This window comes from Cuculus canorus, chromosome 4 (assembly GCF_017976375.1).
Source record: "Cuculus canorus isolate bCucCan1 chromosome 4, bCucCan1.pri, whole genome shotgun sequence".
Classification (NCBI taxonomy): domain Eukaryota; kingdom Metazoa; phylum Chordata; class Aves; order Cuculiformes; family Cuculidae; genus Cuculus; species Cuculus canorus.
In genome coordinates, this window is record NC_071404.1 from 34383256 (window position 1) to 34406120 (window position 22865).

Here is a 22865-nt window from a genome sequence, read left to right on the forward strand (position 1 = left end):
CATTTGCAGTACAGACATTTATCAGTATATAACATGTACAGCAAACAGCGTTTTGGAGAGAGCTCTTGGACCTAAGGAATATGGCTATTTATTTCTGTTAAGAATTATAGGGAAGCTCCTCTGCCAAACCTCATAGCATTTGCTCTAAGAAGCTCAAGACTTTGCCAGACAGTAAAATATGATTTTTATTTTTAGCTCTAAGCATACATAGAAGATCCTTATGAGTTCTGACACAAAAAATTTAGGCTGTTACTAACTCCTTTTATTTAACAAATTAAGAAAATCAGCTATGATCACTTTCAAGGTAGTTCCTTTCTAAGTTGACACTTAGATCCTGATCCTGATCCTGATCTTATTGATTTCACTCCAGACGGAGCTGTGCCTGAGCTCATGTAGCTCAAAACACTGCAAAATCTGTAATGTAAGCGGCAGGGTAAAATACTGACTTTCTTATTCAAAAGGCTACCTATGGCCTCAGTGCTTATTAAACATTATGTCTTAAAGTCTAGTAATTTAGGGCTCGCATTCATTAATGCTTCAAGCTAAAAGCATCTTAATGACATAAATTTACCTTAATTCTAATGTTCTATGGTTTGCTCCGTTATTTGGAGAGAGAAAGGGCCACAGCTCCTATTATGTAAATAAACATTATTTCAGGGCGAGGTTGAATGGGTTGACCAGGCTGATCGAGCAGGAGGTGTCCTGGCCCATGGCGGGGGGTTGGAACTGGGTGATCTTTAAGGTCCCTTCCCACCCAAACACTACTATGATTCTTTATTAGAATGAACATTCCTCCCCTCAAGTTGTAAGAATCCTATCTTCAAAATATTTGGCAGAATTTTCTACTTTAAAAAATGTAAGTTGAAAATGTTATCCAGTTACTGAAAAAAAAGGCGATCAGCAAACTTTTTCAGGGACAGTATGTGCTGTATATAAGGAAATATTTGCTTCTGTGTTTATTTGTTTATTTATTACTGATGTTTTAGAAGAATCTAAATAGCTCATAAAATTAAATAATTTTATCCCGTTTAAAGTGAATGCTACTGTTCTGGTATTCGGTAAGCTATGGTGCCGGTCTGTTCAGGTCCATTGGTTTTGTCATTTTACGAGGATATTTAATATATTTTTTACTTGCATTTTAGTATTCTTTAATCTAAACAATTAAAGCCAAAGCTGGCATCTCTCCATTGGTGTGCATATATTTCCTACTTGGAACAAAATGTGAAACTTAACTGCAGCTACGTGCCAAGCGACCAGGGCAAAGCCAGCGTTGTAGAAAGAGAGATTATGTTTTGTTTAAACTTGTGGGAGAAAAACACGCATGGTTTCAGGCCCTCTGTCCTTCCTGAAGCTCAGAAAAGTCATAGAAATAGTAACCTTGGATTGCTGTGGGTTCAGAGGGAGGCTGAAAATCCAATGTCATGTTCAGCTGTAATTTTTTGAGTTGTATTTTCCCCAAGCAGGCACAGTCCTTTCTCCCCAGTGTTTTCATTACAACGATTTTATTGTGAATAGGTTCAAAATGGTACCATGTTGTGGAACGAGGGTACAGAGTCAAGGAGGGTACAGGACTGCATGGGCTGCTAAAAGCATTTTTACCCTCTGGACACACTAGCAGGCTCAGAGGAGCCAAGGATGTCCTCCTGGCCTCGCCCAGCACACAGGCCGAGGATGACTGGCACTGTGGCCAGAGGGAATTTTACCTTGGGATCAAGGAGAGCAGGATTAGTCACTAAACCATGGTTTTCCCAATTTAACTGACTTTATTTAATGAAAATGTGAATCATCCATTAAAAATGGTCATGTGTTGTGGTGTGAAAGTGAATTTACCATGAAATTGGTTTCATATAGGGAGAAAACCAGATGCAGGTTTTACCAATGGTGTTTCTTACAGTCCTTACAGGCACAGATTTCCTGTTGCCTGCAGTGGGAGCTGCAGAAACCAGGCATGAGTGCTCAAGGGATTGATCTGTAAGCTTTCCCTGACATTTGGTAGCCTCACATCAGTTCTTGTTAAGCATACTCTGAACCACTTACAGTATTTTCTGATTGTAATCCTCTGGGGTTGCTTTCTCATTGGTCGCAGTCTACAAATGTTTTTCCTCTCCTGGATCTCCTGAGACTGTCTCATTCTCCCTCTAAAATACTCGCAACTCCAATCTGCTTATTTCTCTTGCTTGTGACCAGAAAATATCTTCAGCATGGAAAATTTGACACAAGTGAAACAGGGAGAGACTCTAACCAAATCTGGAGAGGATGGGCTTGATCCTGTCTCAGTGCTGTACTTCCCACCTGAACAAGTGATTACAATTTTATGATGTACCGCAATGTAGTGGATATAATCTATTGTGCTGTGTACAGCTTAGGAAACCTGCAGCTACTGCCCTTTCCTGAATAATTCTTCACTTAATACAATAGTTTTGACTTGAAAAAAAAAAAATCGATGAGTAACAGCTATTCATACAATTATTCAGTCAAGGTGTTGGTCAGGCATTCAGCTAGAGTCAGAATTTGGGATGGGCCCAGTGTACTTAGCATTGACACAGTCTTTATCCGTGGCTATGAGACACCACAGGAGGGCGAGCAGTTCTGTCCCACATTGAAAGGCTGTTTCTTACAAGCTGCTGTTGCTGTTCAATGCCAAATATGCTACATACAATACATTCTGCAAATTGCCGACAGTCTAATCCTGCTATAATTGATAAATCAAGCAGAAGGTGTAACACTTTATCAGCAATGGCAAACTTCCTAACACAATGTTATTAGGAAATTGGTGAACGTGACAGGAATATCACCAGTGCGAACTGTGGCAGTCTAATCTCTTTACATCAGCTCTCGGGTGTAACACCAGGCAGGAGGGCTGAACTTCTAGGCAAATAAGGTTAGCAGCAGGATGAAAACCATGTGAGAGAAAATGGACTGATTGTCCAGCAGGCACAAGCCCGACACCAGGGCATGGAAAAAAATCAGTCACCTTCAAGGATGCAGTGACACATCTAATCAGCATTTCTTCTCATAAAGGAAGGTGGTATTGCTTGCTTGACACCTGTTAGGACTGAGTTGAAGGGAACTCATACCCTCCACATTATGCTGGGTGTGAGATTCATGGGTTTGTTTCCTCACTGAAAAATAGGATTCATGGGTAGTTCTTGAAGTCTGGGCAGTAGTGTCAGTATGTATGAGAGATACACATCCCATCCCTGACTCCTCCCAGGCACCTCAGGCTGCTCTACAAGTCTTTACAGCTGTGTGAGAGGCTCAGGCTAGCTGTGTACTGCTTGATGTCCTTCACAGTCCTGGTGCTGTCTCCGTGCTGATACTGTGACCTACCTCGTGGTCTCTTCAGACTCCTGGAGGGAGTTCCTGTTTGGCTCTGCTGCCTTTTAGGGTCTCAGAAAGGACAGGGAGTGTTTGCCTTTGATCTGCAATTGTTCTGCTACCACAAAGACACCCGTGGGATTCTATGAAGTACCAGCACAAGTTTGCTATGGCAGATTTCCTGCTCTGACAAATTTCTGGAGATTCCTGCCAAAATATTCACTGCTCACTTTGCGCTGATAGCCTATTGCTGGGCAGTGCTCCTCTTAGTGAGCTGCCCAAGAGCCACAACAGCGACTGAGTCAAGCAGCTCTCATTTGATCCTTCCATGAGGGAACACATTGTCATAGGCAAGGGTGTCTCGCCAGGAAAACAGCCTTTACAATGGAAGGAAATACCTGCCAGACAAGAGCAAAGGGAGCTGGAGCACTTGTGTGGTTTTGGGACACCTGGTCTTTGATCTGCTTCACCCTTCCTGTGTGACTTGCTCCAAGTCCAAGCATCTGAATCCCTTCTGTACTTTCTCATAAGTTTCTAAAGGAGTTCAGGCATGCCAGTGGGAGCCAATAGCCTAGATAACTCTGCATCTGCCCCTAAATGTCATTGCACCCCAGCCCCTTCTCTTTAGGGTGGGAGCACCAACGTTACCCACCTCACTGATCTATCTATAGTGAGAATAAGACTGTCGAACCTAACAGGACTCTGTGAGGCCTGAAGGATATCTTAAATATAACTTCATATTAATATTAAATAAATATCTTAGGGTATGCAGCTGGCTCTCCTGGGCACTGTAAAAGCTCCATTGAATAAAGAAATTTCCCAGCGGCTCAGAACTTGTGTATGTACAGAGGAGGGTTGCGTTTCCACCTGTAGTGACATTCACTATCTTCTCAGGGATGGTCACCACAACACCGCTGTGTGGTGAGGAGAGATCAGCGAGGACCAACCGTGAGAGCTGTGCAACAGTTAACAAAGAAACCTGTGTGATGTGTCCAATCATTCTTCTTGTTGGTACAGTTTCCCTTGGGCTTTGTGTGGAAATTTGAGTGATAACAAGCTGGGAGTGGGCAAAAGCTAACAAGCAGAGAAATCCCACAGAATACCTGTGCCCTTACAACAAATAACATTCTGAAAAAGCAAAGTTCCTAAAAACACACCTGTCCTCGCTTGCAGAGACTTGTCTTCTCTTTCAGAGCCTGTGGCAAACCGAATCTTTCTTCCATACTCACAGAGCTCTCCTGCACGTTGCACTCTCACTCGCAGCTGTCTCAAGCCCTCTTTTACACCCTTCTTGTCCTTTTTTTTTACCAATTATTCCTTTAATGTCTGATACTCACTGAGGATCACCTTCTCCTACAGTGTTGTCTCTGTGGACTCACTGGCACTGTCAGGTTCCCCCCAGCTGCAACCCAGCAGCCTTTCTTTTGCTAATTACTTTGCCTTTGGTTAGGTTTTTTAGGGCTTAGATGCAGAAGCTGTTCTTTTCTAATGCTTTTGCATTGGAAACCTTAAACTAAGCTTTTGGGAACTGCTTTTACTATGTGGATTGTAAGAAATTCTGTGATAACTTTATAGACCCTTTCTGTTGTGCTTAAAGCAGAGAGGGAGCAAACATAACTTGTGAGCTCTTTCGCATAATATTCCAATCTGTCTTGGCCACGCTGCCATGTTAATGAAAGGAATCAGGCACCATCTTACAGTATTTATCTGTTTCTGTTCTCCATAGCAATGGGGACATGTGGCAGCAAGGCTAGAGCTGTCAGAAAAATAAGTCTAGATGACAGGGTTTTGCTAAACCATCGACTCGGGTTTTAAAGCTACTGTCTTGAGATTCTGAATGATAATACATTTCTATTGAATGTGATGGGAAATACAAGTCAGAGCTTTATATGCTGTAGTAATTTTCATGTGCGCTTATTGCATATATGAATGATAGAGGCAGAACATACAAAATTTTCTTCTCAATGAAATATTTGTACTTCCTACGCTTAGGTGCTGCTTTTGAGAGCTTAAGCTAAGCCTCCAGTAGTGCCAAAAGAGTATTTTGCTCAAATTATCAGCTCTACGAGAGAAAATATTGTTTAAAAATGAAATATAATGTATTTTGACATTTTTAACCGTGTAAATGTTGCAGATTCCTCAGTTGTTACAATATACAAATCTATCTGACCCTATAGCCTGAACTCTTCAGGATCTGTTTTCATTGTTTGATGGCTTCAATAGTAAAAGCTCACTGTAAGGAAGAAAGGAATAATCTGCTTTCCACATTGGTGGTGGCTGGTATGAGAACTTGAGGGTTTAAACTACAGCAAGATTTACATTATATGTGCAGACAATCTCACAGGAATGGCTGGAGACTGACCTAAATGTGTCAAACCTGCCTTGGGGAAAGAGGGGATCCCAGAGCTGGCTGCAAGTCCTGCTTCTCCTGTGCGTTTAGAGTAGCTTATTCCTTACTGAGATCTAATACAAAAGCTGTGTAATATTATTTTTGATATCTCAGTTCACTGTTCTCAGCTTTATCAATTGAAGCTGGCCAGAGGATGAGAGTTTCTTGCCACCATAATACTTCCAGGTTTACACTTATTTATTTCCTGTTATTTGCTGAATAAAGCTATGGTCTTTCAAAACTGTGTCATTCTACTGAAAATATCCATTTCCCAGTCATCTGCCTCACGTATTTCCATTCTCATTCTCTAGTTTTGGAGTCAGGGGTGCCACAGAGGCTGGCTGTTATAAACTTTTCCAGAAAAAATTAATTTTAGCAGAAACGAGTCCACAAAGCGTTCTATTTTCCACGAAGCTGCGTATTTTGAAGAAATCTCTTTAGTTGAAGTAGGCTTTGGTCTAGTAAAAATATAAAGCCCAAACCAACCAAACGCCCATTGTCCAGTGAGACATCTTAAAGCCATCACTAATTGTAAGGTGGGGTTTTTGACTGGAAGTGAAGCAAACTGGCCCCTGCAGAACCGGTTCCCCTATCACGGGAGTTTTGCTTTGCATTAGTTCACTGTTGACACTTTCAAACTCATAATCCCCTTTCATACATTGTGCAAAAAAAGCACATGTGTAAGAGGTAACTGAGTGAAAAGGGCTAGTCTGAAGGGGATTCTAAAAATGGTTGATCTACGTCCTTTACTGATAAATATTACAGTAAGATCGTTTCCTTGCTCTGAAGAAAGCCATTGCAGTTAATTGGGGATTGCCTACTTTCACTGAAGTCCCATGCAGTTTTTAACGCTCCTGAAGTCCACGTTTGCTGATCTTTTCCTCGCCACTACAGAACCCCCAGAACCAGTTGCCTATCAGTACAGACCCACTCCTAGTCTTAAATCCAGGGCTTTAAAATTACAAGACATTGTTTTAAAAAGTATCGGTGCTAACAGTGCATTACTTTTCCTTTCTAAGGCAAAAAATCTGTGAGGTTCATGTGTGAGTAAGAGCGGTAACATTGAAACACCAGGAGTAACTATTTAAAATATTTCTCACCCACCCAAACAAGATAATTCCATTTCAAAAAGAAAATGTGGAAACTTGACTTCCATTTTCTTTAGTGGATGCAGAGGCTGTTCATCACTGTGGTGCATTAGACTTAAAATGTCTGCTTCTGTATACATTAAAAATAAAGTTTTGCACAATTAAATGTCCTTGAAACATAAATAATGCATAATCTTCAATATACTATATAATTCCTAGGTTCAACAAAGTATTACATCATCACTTAACTTCAGGGTAATCCAAAGGATTGTTTCATGCTTGAAGTTAAGCATTCCCAAAAATTTGTTGGTGAGAGTGGGACAAAGGCAGCATTTCCCAGGGCTATTATCAAGGGAAGCCAAAAGCCAAATGTGAGAAAACTGAACCCTGAAGCTCTTGAAAGACCTGAACACTCTACGTGAGAGCTCTCTGCCTCTTTCTGGCTCTAAAGCAAAGTATTAATTTACCAAAGCCAAAATTCTGTTCTCAAGCAAGCAACTCTTAGCAGTCAGTGGTCAGCTTGCTTGTTTCCACAGAACGGCATAGCATTAGAGCCATGATTTTCTTTCCATCCTGAAATTAATCTTTCTCCAAGTTTACCAGTCAGGTTCACCCTCTCCCTTATTTCAGCAGGTTCCTTTATTCCAGTGCTATTTCAATCAGTTTGTTATTCTTACCTGTAGGGATGACTAGAACTGGAAATATCTTCAGCATCATTGCAAACATCTTCTTGGTGAGAAAAGAGACCAGATGCTGCTTCTGACTTCAACTAAAACTCAACTCTTTTTTTTTACCAGTGAGTTTTTGTTTTCCTTATCAGCTGTGTATCAACACGTCAGTGAGCTTTGTCATTCCCTTTCTTTATCACATGTGTGCTTTCCTCCGACTAATGGTGTGGCTGTTCAGTTGAAACCATTTTGTGGGGTTTGAGCAACGGAGGGGTTTGTTAATAATAAACCTTTGAATCAGAGAAGCCGGGATTTTCCCTCTTTTATGAGGGCCCAGCAGTATTTGCCTACGTAAGTACTTCCACCAAGTGCAAGAAAAGTATTTGTGGAGCTATTTAACAGTCAATGGTATTACTGGTGTTGGAGTTGGGTCTAATATGAATAAGGGGTGATCTTTATTTCCTGTTAATTCTATAATTTCTTTTAAAAAATAGTCAGGTATTAAAAATGTGGAGATAATATATTGTTAGTACATTTTCACTTTAAAACATGTTTCCCATACAGTTTTGTAAAGACTGATTACATAGGACTCATAGTTGCCTTGAAATTTCTGTATTGAACTAATCAATAAGTTAACACAACAAAATAAAGATAAAATAAGCATTATCTTCTAAACTGATAATGAAATCTGTTTCATCAGGTTTTAATTTCTTATGTTGGCTGCTACTAATACAAAATGTAGTATTAAAGAGAAAATACTATTTAACATATAATCTATTTTGACATTGTTAACCATGTAAATATTGCAGATTCATCAGTTGCTACAATATACAAACCTATCTTAACCTAGAGTTTGAACTCTTTGGAGTCCATTTTCCTTGTTTGATGGCTTCAATAGTAAAAGCTCACTGTAAGGGTAAGAAAGAAGGGAATAATCTACTTTCCATGTCAGTGGCAACTAGGATGAGGACTTGAGGGTTTAAACTATAGCAAATTTGAAATATAAAAGGTGAATATATTGATTATTATTTAAATGTTAATACCTGCGTTATATATTGAAAAAGCAGTGGATGAAGACTAGGACTTGAAGAACTAATTACAATAACTTGCAGTATATTACTTTTTCCTTAGTGAATGCAAAACGCCTTCTCTAAGTCTCTGAAGCTCATTAGGAACTGAGGGTGCGCAGCTTCTTGCAGGAGCCAGCTTTGCTTTCTTTTATTCCACATCATTTGACTTGAGGCCAATTAAAAGCCCCAAGCTGTGGTGGGAGTAACTGGGTCTGTGGCGACAGCCATGCATGAGTGAGTTGCTGAAGACAGAACAGAGGGCAGCATTGCCTTTTAGATGAGCGCCTGTACCTAGGACCAAGATAAATAAAACTATCAGTTACTTATTTTTTTCCACGCTTGTTGAAAACCTGTGTCAATTCATACCTGATGTTCCTGTCTGTGTAGTGACAGGCAAGGGCAGCCACTCTGCCCATGGCAGGGCTGTGCTGCAGCTGGGGAAGCCTTTAGGCAGATGGGGCTCCACATCCGACTCTGTGTGGTTGGAGGACAGAGGTATTCCCAGGCTCTCCCTCATCTCTACCAGGATGTGGTGGTAGATGTTTCAACACAGAAGTGGTGAGTTACTGGTGGTGTCAGTTACTACTGGGATGAGGTTTATGGACATAGGGGAATTTCATTCTGCCAGATATTTCTCTGCATGGCAGATGTCTCAACAATCTCTAGGCAGATGTCATGGCTTGATTATACTCTTACATGAACCAGCTCCGAAAGTTTTATAAAAGGTGTCTTTATCTTAGTTCTGACTGTCAGCACTTCATACAGCATTCCCACGGGGTGGGCAGTGCTTGCTCTTTGGTGATGGCGAGGACAAGACTTGGAACTGTTAAATGGGTCTATCTATGACCTATCTACCCCTATTATTGTCAAATAAGATTTGATTTAGAAAAGAACAAACAACTCTGATATTTTAAATTTGTAACTGTCTGCTTCTTTCACTCTCAAAGAAAGAAATCTTGGAACCGAGGGAGCAACAGGTGGTAAAAAGGTAAGGAAGTTTGCATTTTCCTCTATTTATATGCAACTAGATTGCTGGATGAATACAACTACTCCTTTCTAAGTAAATACTTAGTTCTAATTGGTCTATGATCCCACATTTGGCAAATAAAATGTGATTCGTTATTGGAAACACAGCTTTTTTGTAGCTTGTAGCTGGGGAATGTTCAAACAGACTAATTGTACAATCTATAATTCACAGGAATTTGAAAGAGAAACAGACATGTAAGTGGTGAGAATTAAATTATCTCGCTAAGAATTGCCATCTGGGTTCTTATCTCGTGATCAGAAAGACTTCAGAAAAAAAGCAGGCTGCATAACTTATGGTTGGCAAATGCAAGAGCTCCCACTTCTTTTACAAAACCAAACAGGAAACCAAAAACCTACACCTATCCAAGACTTCTTATTCAGGGCTTCTTAGAGCTGCTCTTTGTCCAGAGGTCTTATGTGACAGGAAGAACTACAGCCAACATATAATCCATTGCTTGTTTTGAAAAATAAGCCTGGTTTGGGATTTTATGTATGTTTTCTTACATGTAGATTTATATAAAGATAACAAAGCAAACAAATATACCCTTTGGAATAAATTTGATTTCCAGTACTGGCATCCAATTGTTTTTGTATTATCTTTCTCATCTCTTACTATCATGTTCATGAACGTAATTCAGTGCTTACACTGCTGGGTCCTCTGTGCCTGTACAAAGGTCACTACAATGTCAGATATGCTGCAAGCCACAGGATTGTGCAGAGAATGAGGGGAAATCGGTAGAGAGAGGTGTCAATATTTTTCCCAATGTTCATGCAATTGCTTCTGCTATTCTTCTGGGAGAGAAGTTACTCAAAAGGATTTTCTTTTTTTAGCACTACAATAACAGAGCTTTCTTAAAAAACAAAACTCTCTTTGCAGGACTGAGAAAAGATGGGGACTTTTTGACAAGAGACACAATTTTTGTTTAGAATTACAAAGTAATTTCCAAAGCTGAAATGTGCAGACCGAACCGGTGGACTTCTATGGAAGACAGGGGAAATACAGAGAAGACAGAGATGGAGACAGGTGGTGTTAACAGTGTGGCCCCGATAAAAAAAAGGAAGATGAGGGGATAATTACTTTCATTGAGCAAACTAAATAGCTGCAAAGTGTAGCATACCTTGAAGTTACAGCTGTTTCAGTCACATGGCTGTTGCTCTTTGCTCAAGTATTTGCACTAATTTGCTATGAAAAGCAAAATGATGTCCAAAAGCTTAAAAAAGTCTTTGAAAAAATTACAGTTTGATATTAATGCATAATGTACTTAAGAAAGATGCCTAGATTCAAATAGTTTAAGGACCAATAATTTATGCTTCAGTGCTTTTTACTGAGGTGGTTATTTGCAAGGCAAACAGTTTTAAACAAGACGTTGAAGTAGTGCTAAAAACACTATCTGAAATGTAGTTTTTAGAGTATTGAATGAGAACACCTCCGTGATGAGTTTTTCCAGACTAACCCCCTGTTCCAATGAAGCTCAAAAATTAATCACTTGATAACTCACATAGTCTTGTAATCAAATAAATCTTTAGAATTTCTATCTAATACTGTCATAAATGTTACATTTCTGGACTTCATTATTTTTAACCAGGCTTAGTGAAATAAGTTCACCCAAAAGCTCTCAAAAACATCTGTTTCACAATTGTATTCTCTAAAACTAATGTCAGTGCTGCTAAATCTCATTAAATTATTACAACCCTCATATTTTTTTTTTGTTTGTTTGACATAGAAACTTCTTCGAGCATAAGAATAGGCAAAGTACATAATGCATCAGAGCTGAGGGATTGATAAGCACTTCCAAGTTCCCACATTTGGGAAGTATAGCTCAGGTTTAGCCTGTGTCAGGGTAAGAACTCAGGATTAACCCTTTCCCTTCAACCTGACTCAAGACCTGGTCCTAGTTTCAAGCCCAAGGACTCTGTTTTTTTTTATTCAAAATTTCTTCATGCTTTTGAAGATAAGGTAGTCTCGACACGTGACATTACTTTCAATGATGCTTTAAGGATCAGAAAAGTATTTAACAGACATCCCATCCACAAAGGAAGATCTCTGACTTTAGTTTTTCAGATATGGATGTTCTCTTAGGTCACATATATAAAATACCTCAGGGAGACATGGAGACTTTGAGTTTAGATAAAAGTTATACTATATCTAATGAAGTGTTTACTCACAGCTTTTAAATTTTACTTTAGAGTCCTATTAATCTATCCTGGTGAGATAGACCTAGTGCCTCTGTAGTCCGGTACATAGCCATTGATATAAATTTCTTAATTTCCAAATACAAACTGGGCTTCCAAGAACAGAAGATATAAAAAATGCATATCTTAGGACATATGCTACATCACTCAGGAACAGATTAAATTCATGCCTTTCTGAATTCTTCAAAATGTTTCTTGCACTGAGATGTTCTGTAACAGCTAACAAATGCTCATTCAGCTAAATGAACATCCAACGTCCTCAGCCAAGGTCAGATGAAAGATAGAAGCTCTGCTGAATAAGTAATGATGAAAGTTCATGTTGAGAAAGAAAACTGATAAAGCCACCGAGGAATGAAGAGAGACACTTATCAAGCTCCTCTCCTACTTGTGTAGGCAGTGGGGAAGGTTCTGATTTGTAGGCATGCTCATATGGTGCAATTTAGCACCATGAATAAGCACCTAAACTCTGAAGAAGCACCAGAACAAAACAAAAAGAGCGAGAATTCTGTTGCATGAGGACTATGCTGTACCCAGAGTATTTAGCCTTGCTATTCAGCAGGGCTAATTTGCTCTGGAAGAGCACTATATTTTTCCTAGACCCCATGTAGGGCCTTTGCAGCAGACTGTACAACCCATGGCACCACCCAGGCATGGCAGAGCTCACAGATCTAGCTCAGGATCACTTACAGGAACACAGCCAGCAGCCCTTTCCTCTGATACAGCAGAGCTCTTACAAATCTTTCTGTTGATGTCACTTGGCAGCTCTGGAGCACAGAGTAGGTATGGGATTATATCCTGCAGAGAGAATCTCTGGCCCCGCTAAAGGGCCTGGTGAATTAGCTGACTACTTGAACAGGGACAGAATTTCCATTTCCCTGTAGAGAGTCACGAGCTGTTCAACTCTGCATCGGCTGCTTCTATAGTCCTAATACTTTACTTCTGAGTCCACTCCAGATGGAACTTTTTTGCTTAATGTGTATGGATCATTTCAGCCACATCTGAAATGCTCAGACCCTCAGGGTCAAGAGGCCATGACAGCCATCTGATACTTGCAACATCCCAAGGCTGTTTTACAGACAGAAAAGAAACGGAAAATTCTTCAGAAGAAACGACAAGTAAAAGATAGAAGAGGAGAATGTAAATGTTGCCCTGGCTGAAATATAGCTCAGATAGTTCAAACCGGCATCTATAGGCCTCAAAAAAAGTGCCAAAGTAATCACAAATGGCAGCGCTCCTTATGCTTCCTTGAACTTTCAATATCCATCAGCAAAGTATTGTTTGTATCACTAGTCTTTCATTTTCTCTATATATTATGTATTTATATATACTACCTTACAGTGCTAATGGACAGAATTAGGCCTTTGCATTTCCTCTCTTTTAATGCATTGCTTTTTCTAGTGTTTATGAAATAATTAAAAGTCCAAAAGTCAGAAGTACTTCATTTTCCCCTCTTGTTTGATATATTCAATGTTTGCATGCTTCAACTGCCAGAGTATATTTAGCTCTCCCAGTCTATCCCTGTTCTTTTTTCTCATCAGTAATTCTTTTGTGTAAGATATTTCACCAGTCTTCCCTTGAGCCATAAATTTTAATCTTTTCTACAGTTTAACATTGTACTGGAAGGGCCAGTCTTCCTACATATACTGCTTAGCACCAGCATATCCTCCAGCTTCTTCTCCTTGCCTGATGTTAGAAGTCCACAAAGCTCCCATTTCATCTTTAGTAAATAATAATTCCAGCAGATACTTATTTAATCCTCTCATACAAATATTTCTGCTACATTGTTTACATTCTCTGTAAACTCATATAGTGAGGGGAAAGCAACTTAGCCTTTCTGGTATAAAGAACATTTCTGATAACACAAAAAATGGTCTTTGAGGTGAAGGTGCTGCTGCCAGGAGACAAGACGATGATAAAAGCATAGAAGTTTGAAAAGTTGTTTAATGTGGTTATCTAGGTTTGCATTCCTACAACAGCATGTAATATAGAGTGGAGGAGAAGTTTATCAGAGACCACAATATCTTCAGAATCCTATTTACCAAATAAAAACCTATGTAGTCAAAGCTGAGACCTGACAGACACACTGAGAATCTGACTTTCCACACATATTACCCATGTGTGGGGTTTATTTCCTCTTTGCCAAAAGTCTGCTGCCTATAGCATCAGTGCCTATGCCGCCTTTGCCTTGAGTGAAAGCTGTTCTCAAGCAGGCTGTGAGATAAGTCACAAGTGAGATGTTAACTCCCATCAATGAGTAGCTGCTTTGTGGTACTACATTCAGAGATGTTTGGCATTTATAATGCTATGTTGTGACTGAAAATCCAGGATTTCTTGTTACCCCTTAGAGGGCTCATATGTATGCCACATTTGCTCACTTGACACTTAGTCCTGAGTTCAGCTGGAATAGCATCAGTTCTCTTCTCAGAAAGCTACATTTCTGAGTAACTGCACTTTTCAGTAGCAAAAGTGTTTCAAGGTCTGTGAGAGCGATAAGACATTGTGCTTTCATTTTTTAGTCAGCCATGACGTGTTGTTTCCATGGAACCCAGAGGAGCAGATCCTGGAGAGCTGACCCTAAAAGACTAAAGAATGTAATCTATACCATAAACATCACACTTCCTGTATAAACAAGAAACTTTCTTGGGACAGCCCTTTTGCTCGATGGCTGCCATCCCTCGAGGAACCATTTGTCGTGCTGCTTAGAGTTCAAGACTTGGATGGCATTTTCAGAATGCCAAATATTTCCTACACTAAAAAGTAGACAGCCAGGTGCTCCTTTATTATTTTATCTTTTAAGGAGTAGAAGGGTCAAATTCATCCAATTGCCTTAGCTAAAGAGACTAAAAATTAAAAAATTATGGTTATGAATAAAGACATTCCAATTTTTTAAATTTAGAATCCTTGTACAAGTAAATCTGCATTTAATCATAAGAAATTAATTAATGTCATCAAAATTTTTAAAAAAACTAATTTAGGGAAAAAAGATTATATTTTTCAATAGTCTGATTTGTCTACTGACCTGAAAAAAATCAAAACTTTTTAAAATAAACCTGAGCTCAAAAGTTAAGAAAACCAACTTCATATCAAATGAATACTCTCTTAATATACTGAATTAAGAGTCATAAAGTTCATTAGAAATCTTTGCAGTCTGAAAACACTGAACGTCCAAAAATCCACTTTGTTTTATGTTTGTTTACTTTCTGCCTTACTGTAGTAACTGCAGACACAGCAGCAAAAGCTCTTACAGTACCCTAACTAGAAGGGTTATCAGGCACACTAATTTGACTAACATCTCTCTGGATACTTAGTCTTTAGTTAGAGACTTTTTTTCTTCGTACTTTTCATATGCTTATAAATCTAACAGGTAGTGTCTCAAAGAAAAATTGGTCCACAGCTGTTACAAAATTGCATTATACATTCATTTTACAAATTGCCATAACCTCTTTTCTGTTTCTACAATGCCTAGAAAAGCCTTTAATTAACGGGGAACATTTCATATACTACACATTAATGGCATGGATAATGGAATGATCTCAACCAGTCAGAAATGTCTGTTGACTGCACATTACAAAGAAGATACATGAGCAATGCTGAACAAAACAGCAGACCTATTATTTACAAATATGATCATAGTATCTGAAACATAAGTCCACTATCCATCTCGGCATTATACTCCAGTAAAGTGCTAGCGGTCGAGTTTAATATTGACAGTGTACTATACATTCTTACCCTATACACACACCCCAAAACAAGGACTAGCTATTTTATTTTTCTGAAAAAGGAGCCAACACATGCACATAAAAAACTTGTTCAATTATCCTCTAATTGATCTGTCGGTTTCCTTTCATTCACATGTAATAGAATTGCCTAGTTTATGATCGCCTAGAAAATGTACTTGTTTCTTTTCTTCCTGCAATCTATCTTAAGGAAACATAATTGCATCTCTATTTTTTACTCCTATTTTATTGCACCTCTGTCTTTTTTACCTCATCAAAAGCACTTTTCTGCCCATCCAATTAGCCTTAAAACATTTTGCAATGCTGTAATTAGAGATGAAGAAAACAAGAATAAAACTGATACGAGGTAGTGAAGTGAACTGTACTCAGAGATGACCCAACTTGGGTGCAGATACAGCTTTTTTCAACTATGGGGGAATGTCCCCCATATGAGGTCAAGTCCAACAGTTAAGCCTAGTCCATTCATAATGACTTGTTATCCTGTAGCAGTATTACTGAGAAATTACATTCTTAACAGCATACTAAATCCTTTCCATTAAGTTCATAGGCTATAATCTAGATTTGTGATTGAATGTATCAAACATCATGTGTTAGAAGTGTTATAAAGGAGCCTTTTGCAGTGCAACAAACCATACACCAAAAAATAGGCTGCATTGATGCCACATGTGACTACAAGTAATAAGGTTCTGAAAGCAATTCACTGAAAAATAAGTGTGCCCTTTACCAGGCAGATGTGTCATTTTACCGTAGGTATGCCTTGTGTTCAGGCAATGCATTTAGGAAACATGAGTTGTTTCTCTTTAATCTTGTCTGCCCTAAAGTAATGTAAATGGTCATCACAGTGTTGTAAGTGCATTGTGAAACACAACAATAGGGATACTCTCCATCCATCAAAGCACAAAACCAGCAGCTGAAAACAGTTTTATCATTAGGAAATTATAGTAGATGATAATGATGATGATGATTACGATGATGATGATGGTGATGATGATTACTACAGTCAGGCCAGAGCAAAGAACTGTAGAGAGGCATTATAAGTGGCAGTCTTGAAGCAAAGAATGAAAAAATGACATGCTCCAAAGAATCAGCTCTTTCAAATCCCAGTTTTAATTGCAGAATTACTCTACCTGTTTCTTTTCCAAGTGTGCTTCTCCCAGGATAATTTTATGTATATCTATAGATCTGGATACTTTTGATAGAAAGAGTTCACTTCTGGAACAGGAAAGTAACACAAACTCCTGGTATATCATCCTGTCTACTGAGGCCACTCTCAGGTCTGGAGTATTTCAGCAGTGCACATTAACCTTTGAGGAACCAACATCAGTGACTTAAATAATTTACAACAGTCTATGCTATAGAAAAAAAAGAAAAGCAAGAACCTTAGGTCAGATTTTGCTGAATTTAAGTTCTGGTGGAACATATGGCCCGCATTTTTAGCTCAAGAGATTTGCCCTTCATCTTGTCTGAAGGTTTACATAGTATTGTCAGTGCCACACACATGACAGCTGTGAGTCAGATCTCTGAAAATAATGAAAAAGCTTTAATATCAGGAGGATTTTTGTTCAGAAAAACTGCTTACAAGTACTAATGATAGCTTGTAAGCCTCTAGGATGGCCATAGGTCATGTTTTTCAGCATCTCTCCCTGCAACCACAAGAGACAGAAACGTGCTTTCAACATATAAAGGTGACCTTCCTACCCAGTCCTATGTATCTAGCAGCTTCAGCTCTAAAAGGAGTACCAAATACAGCACATTCTGTAGAAAATTTAAAAATAATCAATAAAAACAGAGTGCAAAAATGTTTATATGTCAATGTCAACTGTATTTATGAGGATACAAGTTATTTATTTTACCAACGTTTTTGCATTAAGTAATGCCTGGAGGTGAACTGAGATGAGTTTCCGTTGTATTACACAGAGTAATATAAGAATTCAGAAGAAAGAGTTGCAAAAGGAGCAGCTTTCTTGTTTTCTAATCAATGGACAACAATACTCCAAACTGATTCTTCCTTACTGATTCTACTGATGTCGCCTATCTGGACTCATTTAACACTGTTCCACCAACACTCTTGTCTCTAAATTGGAGAGGCATGGATATGACAGATGGATCACTTAATGAATAAGGAATTGGCTGGATAGTTGCACTCAAAGTGTTGTGGTCAACAGTTTGATGTCCAAGTGGAGACTAATGAAAAGTGACATCCTCAGGGGTCGATATTGGGGCCAATACTGTTCTTTGTCAGTGACATTGACAGATTCAGTGTACCTTCAGCAAGTTTGCCAACAACATAAAGCTTTGTGGTGCAGTTGACACATTGGAGGGAAGGGATGCCATTCAGAGGGACCTGGATGAGCTCAAGAGGTGGGCGCATGCAAACCTCATGAAATACAAGGCCAAGTGCAAGGTCCTGTACGTGGGTAGGGGCAATCCCCAATATCAGTACGTACAAGGCTGTTTGGAGAGAGCTTTGAGCAACCTGGTTTAGTGGAAAGTGTCCCTATCCATGTCAGGTGGGTTGGAACTTGCTAAGGACTCCAGAACTGAATGCGGTACTCCAGATGACATCTCATGAGAGCAGAGTAGAGGGACAGAATCACCTCCCTCGACCCGCTGGTCACACTTCTTTTGATGCAGTCCAGGAAGATGATGTTTATTCCTCTTCCCTTATCCACCTGTGCTGTAGCTCCATTGTAGAAGACCACCAAATTTTTCTCTTAGTGAAACCATGTTGGCTGTTACCAACCACCTCCTTATTTTTCATGTGCCGCAGAGTTTCCAGGAGGATCTGGTCCATCATCTTAGCGTGCCCAGAGGTGAGATTGACAAGCCCGCAGTTTCCTGAGTTTCCTTTTCTTCTCCTTTTTTTCAAATTTGGGAGTTATGTTTCCCGTTTTCAGCCACAGGGAACTTCACTAGCCTGCCACGACTTCTCAAAAATGGTGGGTAGTAGCTTAGCAACTTCATCCACCAGTTCCTTTGGGACCACGGAAGCATCTCATCAGATCCCATGGAGCTGCACATCTTCAGATTCTTTAGATGGTCTCAAACCTGATTCACTGCTACGGTGAGCGGTTCTTTGATCTCCCAGTCCCTGCCTTTGCCTTCTGCAACCTGGATCTTTGAGATTCCTTCCAAGCAAAATCATTCTATGATTCTATGATGGAAAGTAAGTCCATAATTAAAAATTCTGTTGTATAAAGGACAATGAAAGGAGTGAATCAGCTAAAGAATGGGTAAAAAAACCAAAGAAATAAATATTCTGGTAATATTTCAAGTTAAAAAATCCACTTTTTAAAGAGGTCTCCCCCAACTCTTCCTCTTCTAGCTCCCTGATTCAGAGCCACACAACTGCACTGTGCCCAAATTGACCTTGAGCCAAGCCTCCCATTGTGAGCAGATGTGCTTGAGGCCTTGACTGTGGCTTTCAATAGCTTTGATGTCTATTTATTAAAATGTGAAATACTATGGGATTTTGGCCTTCATGTCCTACTGTCTCTTAATGTCTCTGTGCCATACAGAAAACTGGAGTTATACTTATCCACCGTATTTGGGCTGTCAGAATTCTATTAATTAAGATGCTATTTTAATTATTTACTATTATTTATCAGCTATAGGCATGAAAATATCCTTTTTAGATCTACTAATCATGCTTACTCTAATCAGTTATACTACAAGTTCATTTTCTTTCCATAGCTACTAAATACAAGACAAATTAAAACAAAAGTGCCACCTAGTGACAAAGCTATTGAATGTAATTTTAGAATACATGAGAACACTTCTTCCCTGAAAATTTAGCTGAACATGCAGTGAAGAAATTAGAGGCTTACTGAAAGCCATGCAAACCTTTCTGCAGATAATCAGAATACCTTTGATGGCAAGAAATCGAAAACCTCTTTATTCCATTTCTTTTTAATATTTACAGTTATTTCAGTGCTCCCATCAGCCCATTCTACCCATCTTGAAGTTTTGGACACTTTGAATTCCAAAGTTTTTCATTACGTAAACTCAATCCAACATGAATCATTTAAATGTTTCATTAACTGTTCTTCTAACAAGAGAGTTCAGAAAATTAGCTGCATTCAGTGAAGATTGTGGCATCAAGTCATTTGTCAAAACAGCCAAATCCCCAGAAGTCCAGAAGACAGAAGGAGCTCTAAACTGACATACATCTGTCTTCCCTGTTCTACACCTTCTCCCTGTCTCCTGTGGGCTGTCACTGCTCCTCCACGCTTCCCCAGTCACACTGGGTGATCTGTTGAGTACATCTTGTTCCATTCTAGACGTGTTGAGCATGAGCTCAAAACCAAAATACTCATGCTTAAAGTTCTTAAATGGTGAACCATACACAGGGCAAGGGAAACACAAAAGGTTCTGGAGTGCTGTGGATGGTGTTTCCATAAGAATAGCCTTTCCATAAGCAGCACTTAGCTAACAGCAATGATTGGAAAGGTGATGCTGTAACTAGGGACATGCAATGCAATAAACCTCAGGGAGGCTACATCAACCATTAACACCTCAGAATAGTGATTTGTCCAGGTTTCCTACGAATATTAAAATCATACCATTCTTTACATAGTTGTACATGACCTTTGAGGACAAAAATGAGCAAAGAGGTAATTGGGAGACAAAATCTACCAGACAGAAAAATCAATGGAAAAAGGAAATTCAGACTGCCACATCCATGTAGAGCAACAAACCATAGGAATAAGAAGTGTGACAATAAGCTCAAGTCTTAGTGCAGCACAGTCATATTAGGGCAGCAATGTACTTCACAGACAACTATACACCTTTCTAACATACAAAGAGCTAAGAAGTCCATAGTGTTTGGGCTGGTCTTTCTTCAACTTGCACTGATTCATATTTTGTTTGTTTCAACTCTTCTCTCAATAACTTCAGTTCAGCTTTAGTTCCTATCAGCACCTTTTAATCTCTTCTTGCATGCCCTATGCATATAATCCTCTTCCTTCGGTGTCATTTTCCCTTCTTCCTGGCCTTTACAAACAAACCAGCTAACAAAAATGTGGGGACTGGCTCAACATCAGGTAACACCACACTGTGATGTGCAAAGAGTAACAAATGCATATGTCTAAAAAAAAAAAAAAGAAAAAAACCCAGAAACAACAAAACCCCCAAATCCCCTCTCCCTGTTTTTCATTTCTATGGCAGGTAGCACAAGAAGTACTAGAATTAAACTGCAGATCATTTCATCCAGTGATGAGGGAAAGCTTTCTAGTGGTAAAGATTGAGCACTGGAATAGCTTGTGCAAGGTGACTGTAGAACCCCTGTTGCTAGAGGCTAGAGAAACTAGTCATAAATGACAAAGGGGTTCTTGATGGTGCATGATGGCAGGATAGTGCACTAGTTAATCTTTCAGGACCTTCTCTAGATCTCTTTTCCCAGATCCTATGAAAATTAAGAAACATTAAGAAGATACAAAACAACTGTTTTACATCTCCACTGCATAATATTTACAAAAAAAAAACTTTTGTAACACACAACACTCCATAGTAACTCTAATACATCTATACGTCTATACATCTATAAATAACTGTAACATTATTTACAACAGTAAGATCACAGGAAAAACAATTAATTTACTATTCCAGGAAATGCTTGACTATTAATATGTAATGTTTCATATCTGCTATTATTGTTCAAAGAGGCAAAATAATGTTTTCTTTTATTTGAAGTGGAAATGAATTGTTAGTATATCATAATGTGGGTTTGTCATAAACAAAATGAGCTAGCAATAGTTTTCCAAAAATTCTTCTACATGTACTGGAAATTAAGCAGAGAATAAGAACCTATGTTTTAATTTAACTGAGTAAGTTCTCCTACTATGAAGACCACTACCATGAATTATTTTCCAGTTCCTTTATTTTCAGCATCTGAGATGCATTTTTCATCACAGCAGAATAACTGTTTTTCACAGAACAAATAAAACTAAAAAATACTAAAAGCTGATACCAAATTATTCCCTTCCCCATGGATACTTCTTGATCTCTGTACATCTTCACTGCAAGAATTTTTAGTTCTCCTGGGCAGAAAAAATGAGAGGCTTCATGTCATCTTATTCCCTGCTCAGGTCACTTTCAAGAAGACATAGTTCAGCCTCAGCCATTAGGCAAAGCATAAACAGTGACAGAAAACACAATGCAAAACCGTTTTAATGGGAAACTGGTTTTATTTGATTTATGATTCCATTAAAATTATTACAGAGAAAGCTATTACAAGCTAAAGAGTCCACTTGAGCAGCACCAGTGTATGCTTTACTTTAAGAGAAACTAATTGCTCTCCACACTATCACAGCACATATAAAGTGTTTCATCTGTGCGATAAATTTCTAGGATCAGGGACCTCATTTATACAAAATATCAGGACAAACTAGTGCTGCCATTCAATACATCACCAATGGTTCCTGCCCCTTTAAATATTTCTGCCTATCTTGTGTAAGATTATGAACATCATTGATTTCAGCTTAATTAAAGAGATGGACACCACTAGACACACTTGCCATTACTCAAAATAACAACTAAAGCACTGATGTTTTTGTTCTGTACCAACATAAACAGAAGCAGATTTAAGCTATAAGGTCAGGCTTTTCTTTAATGAGATTGAGATAGGTTTTGTGGTTGTTAATTTTTGATATTTTTTTTGTCCCCAGGTACACAAAGAAGAAGAGAGAATAAATAAACATCATAAACTGCCTCTCATTTAGTGCACGGTACTGATTGATACCAGAAATCTTAAGCAATATAACACTTAATAACACCAATGTGTCTCTATCTATGAGTCTGAAGGTCTCAATGAATTGCATATTATGCTGGTGTATAAATCCACAGAAAGGTCAGACGTTCCCTCTGTGGAATGCCTCATGCAGTTCTTCTTAAGTGAAGTCATAAGGACTTTGTATAGCGTGATATCTAGTTCAGTTACTTTTAGCTATCACAAATTTGTTATGGATGAATGGATAACTAACAAAAGTTCACCGAAGAATATCTTCTCTAAGTGCAAATATAGTGAGTAAGATATTTTGTCTGGTCAACAGCTGCTCGTGAAGCATTTATGTAGTTGCCAACAGTCCTTATCCTTTCAACAGGAGCAGCTAAGTTTCCTTTGCAATATTGCTGTCACGAGGCGTACCTCTGAGAAACAGAACATGGAGCAGAGGTCTGCAGGGCACTGTTGAGCTGCCATCCCTTTTCATTAGTCCAGAAGCCACAACCTGGAAAGTCTCATAGCAGAAAACAAAACAAAACATGGGGGGGAAAAAAAAAAAGGAAAGAACATGCATTTTGTGTGCATTTGAAAAAGAAGCTGATGATAGCATTATCATGAGAAAGCATTAAAGGTTATCAATTTGACATTGCATATG

The 22865-nt window shown here is 38.8% G+C and overlaps 1 protein-coding gene across 1 annotated transcript in view; it reads right to left on the reverse strand.

Annotated features, from left to right (window-relative positions):
* Positions 1-6921, reverse strand: part of LOC128851962 (protein ELYS-like) — a 51750-nt gene extending 44829 nt beyond the window's left edge. Inside the window, exon 1 of the mRNA XM_054064279.1 lies at positions 6812-6921. Within this exon, the coding sequence (XP_053920254.1) occupies positions 6812-6905 (94 nt within the window). The 5' untranslated portion in view covers positions 6906-6921. The remainder of the gene's footprint in view (positions 1-6811) is intronic.
* Between the last annotated feature and the right edge of the window lie 15944 nt (positions 6922-22865).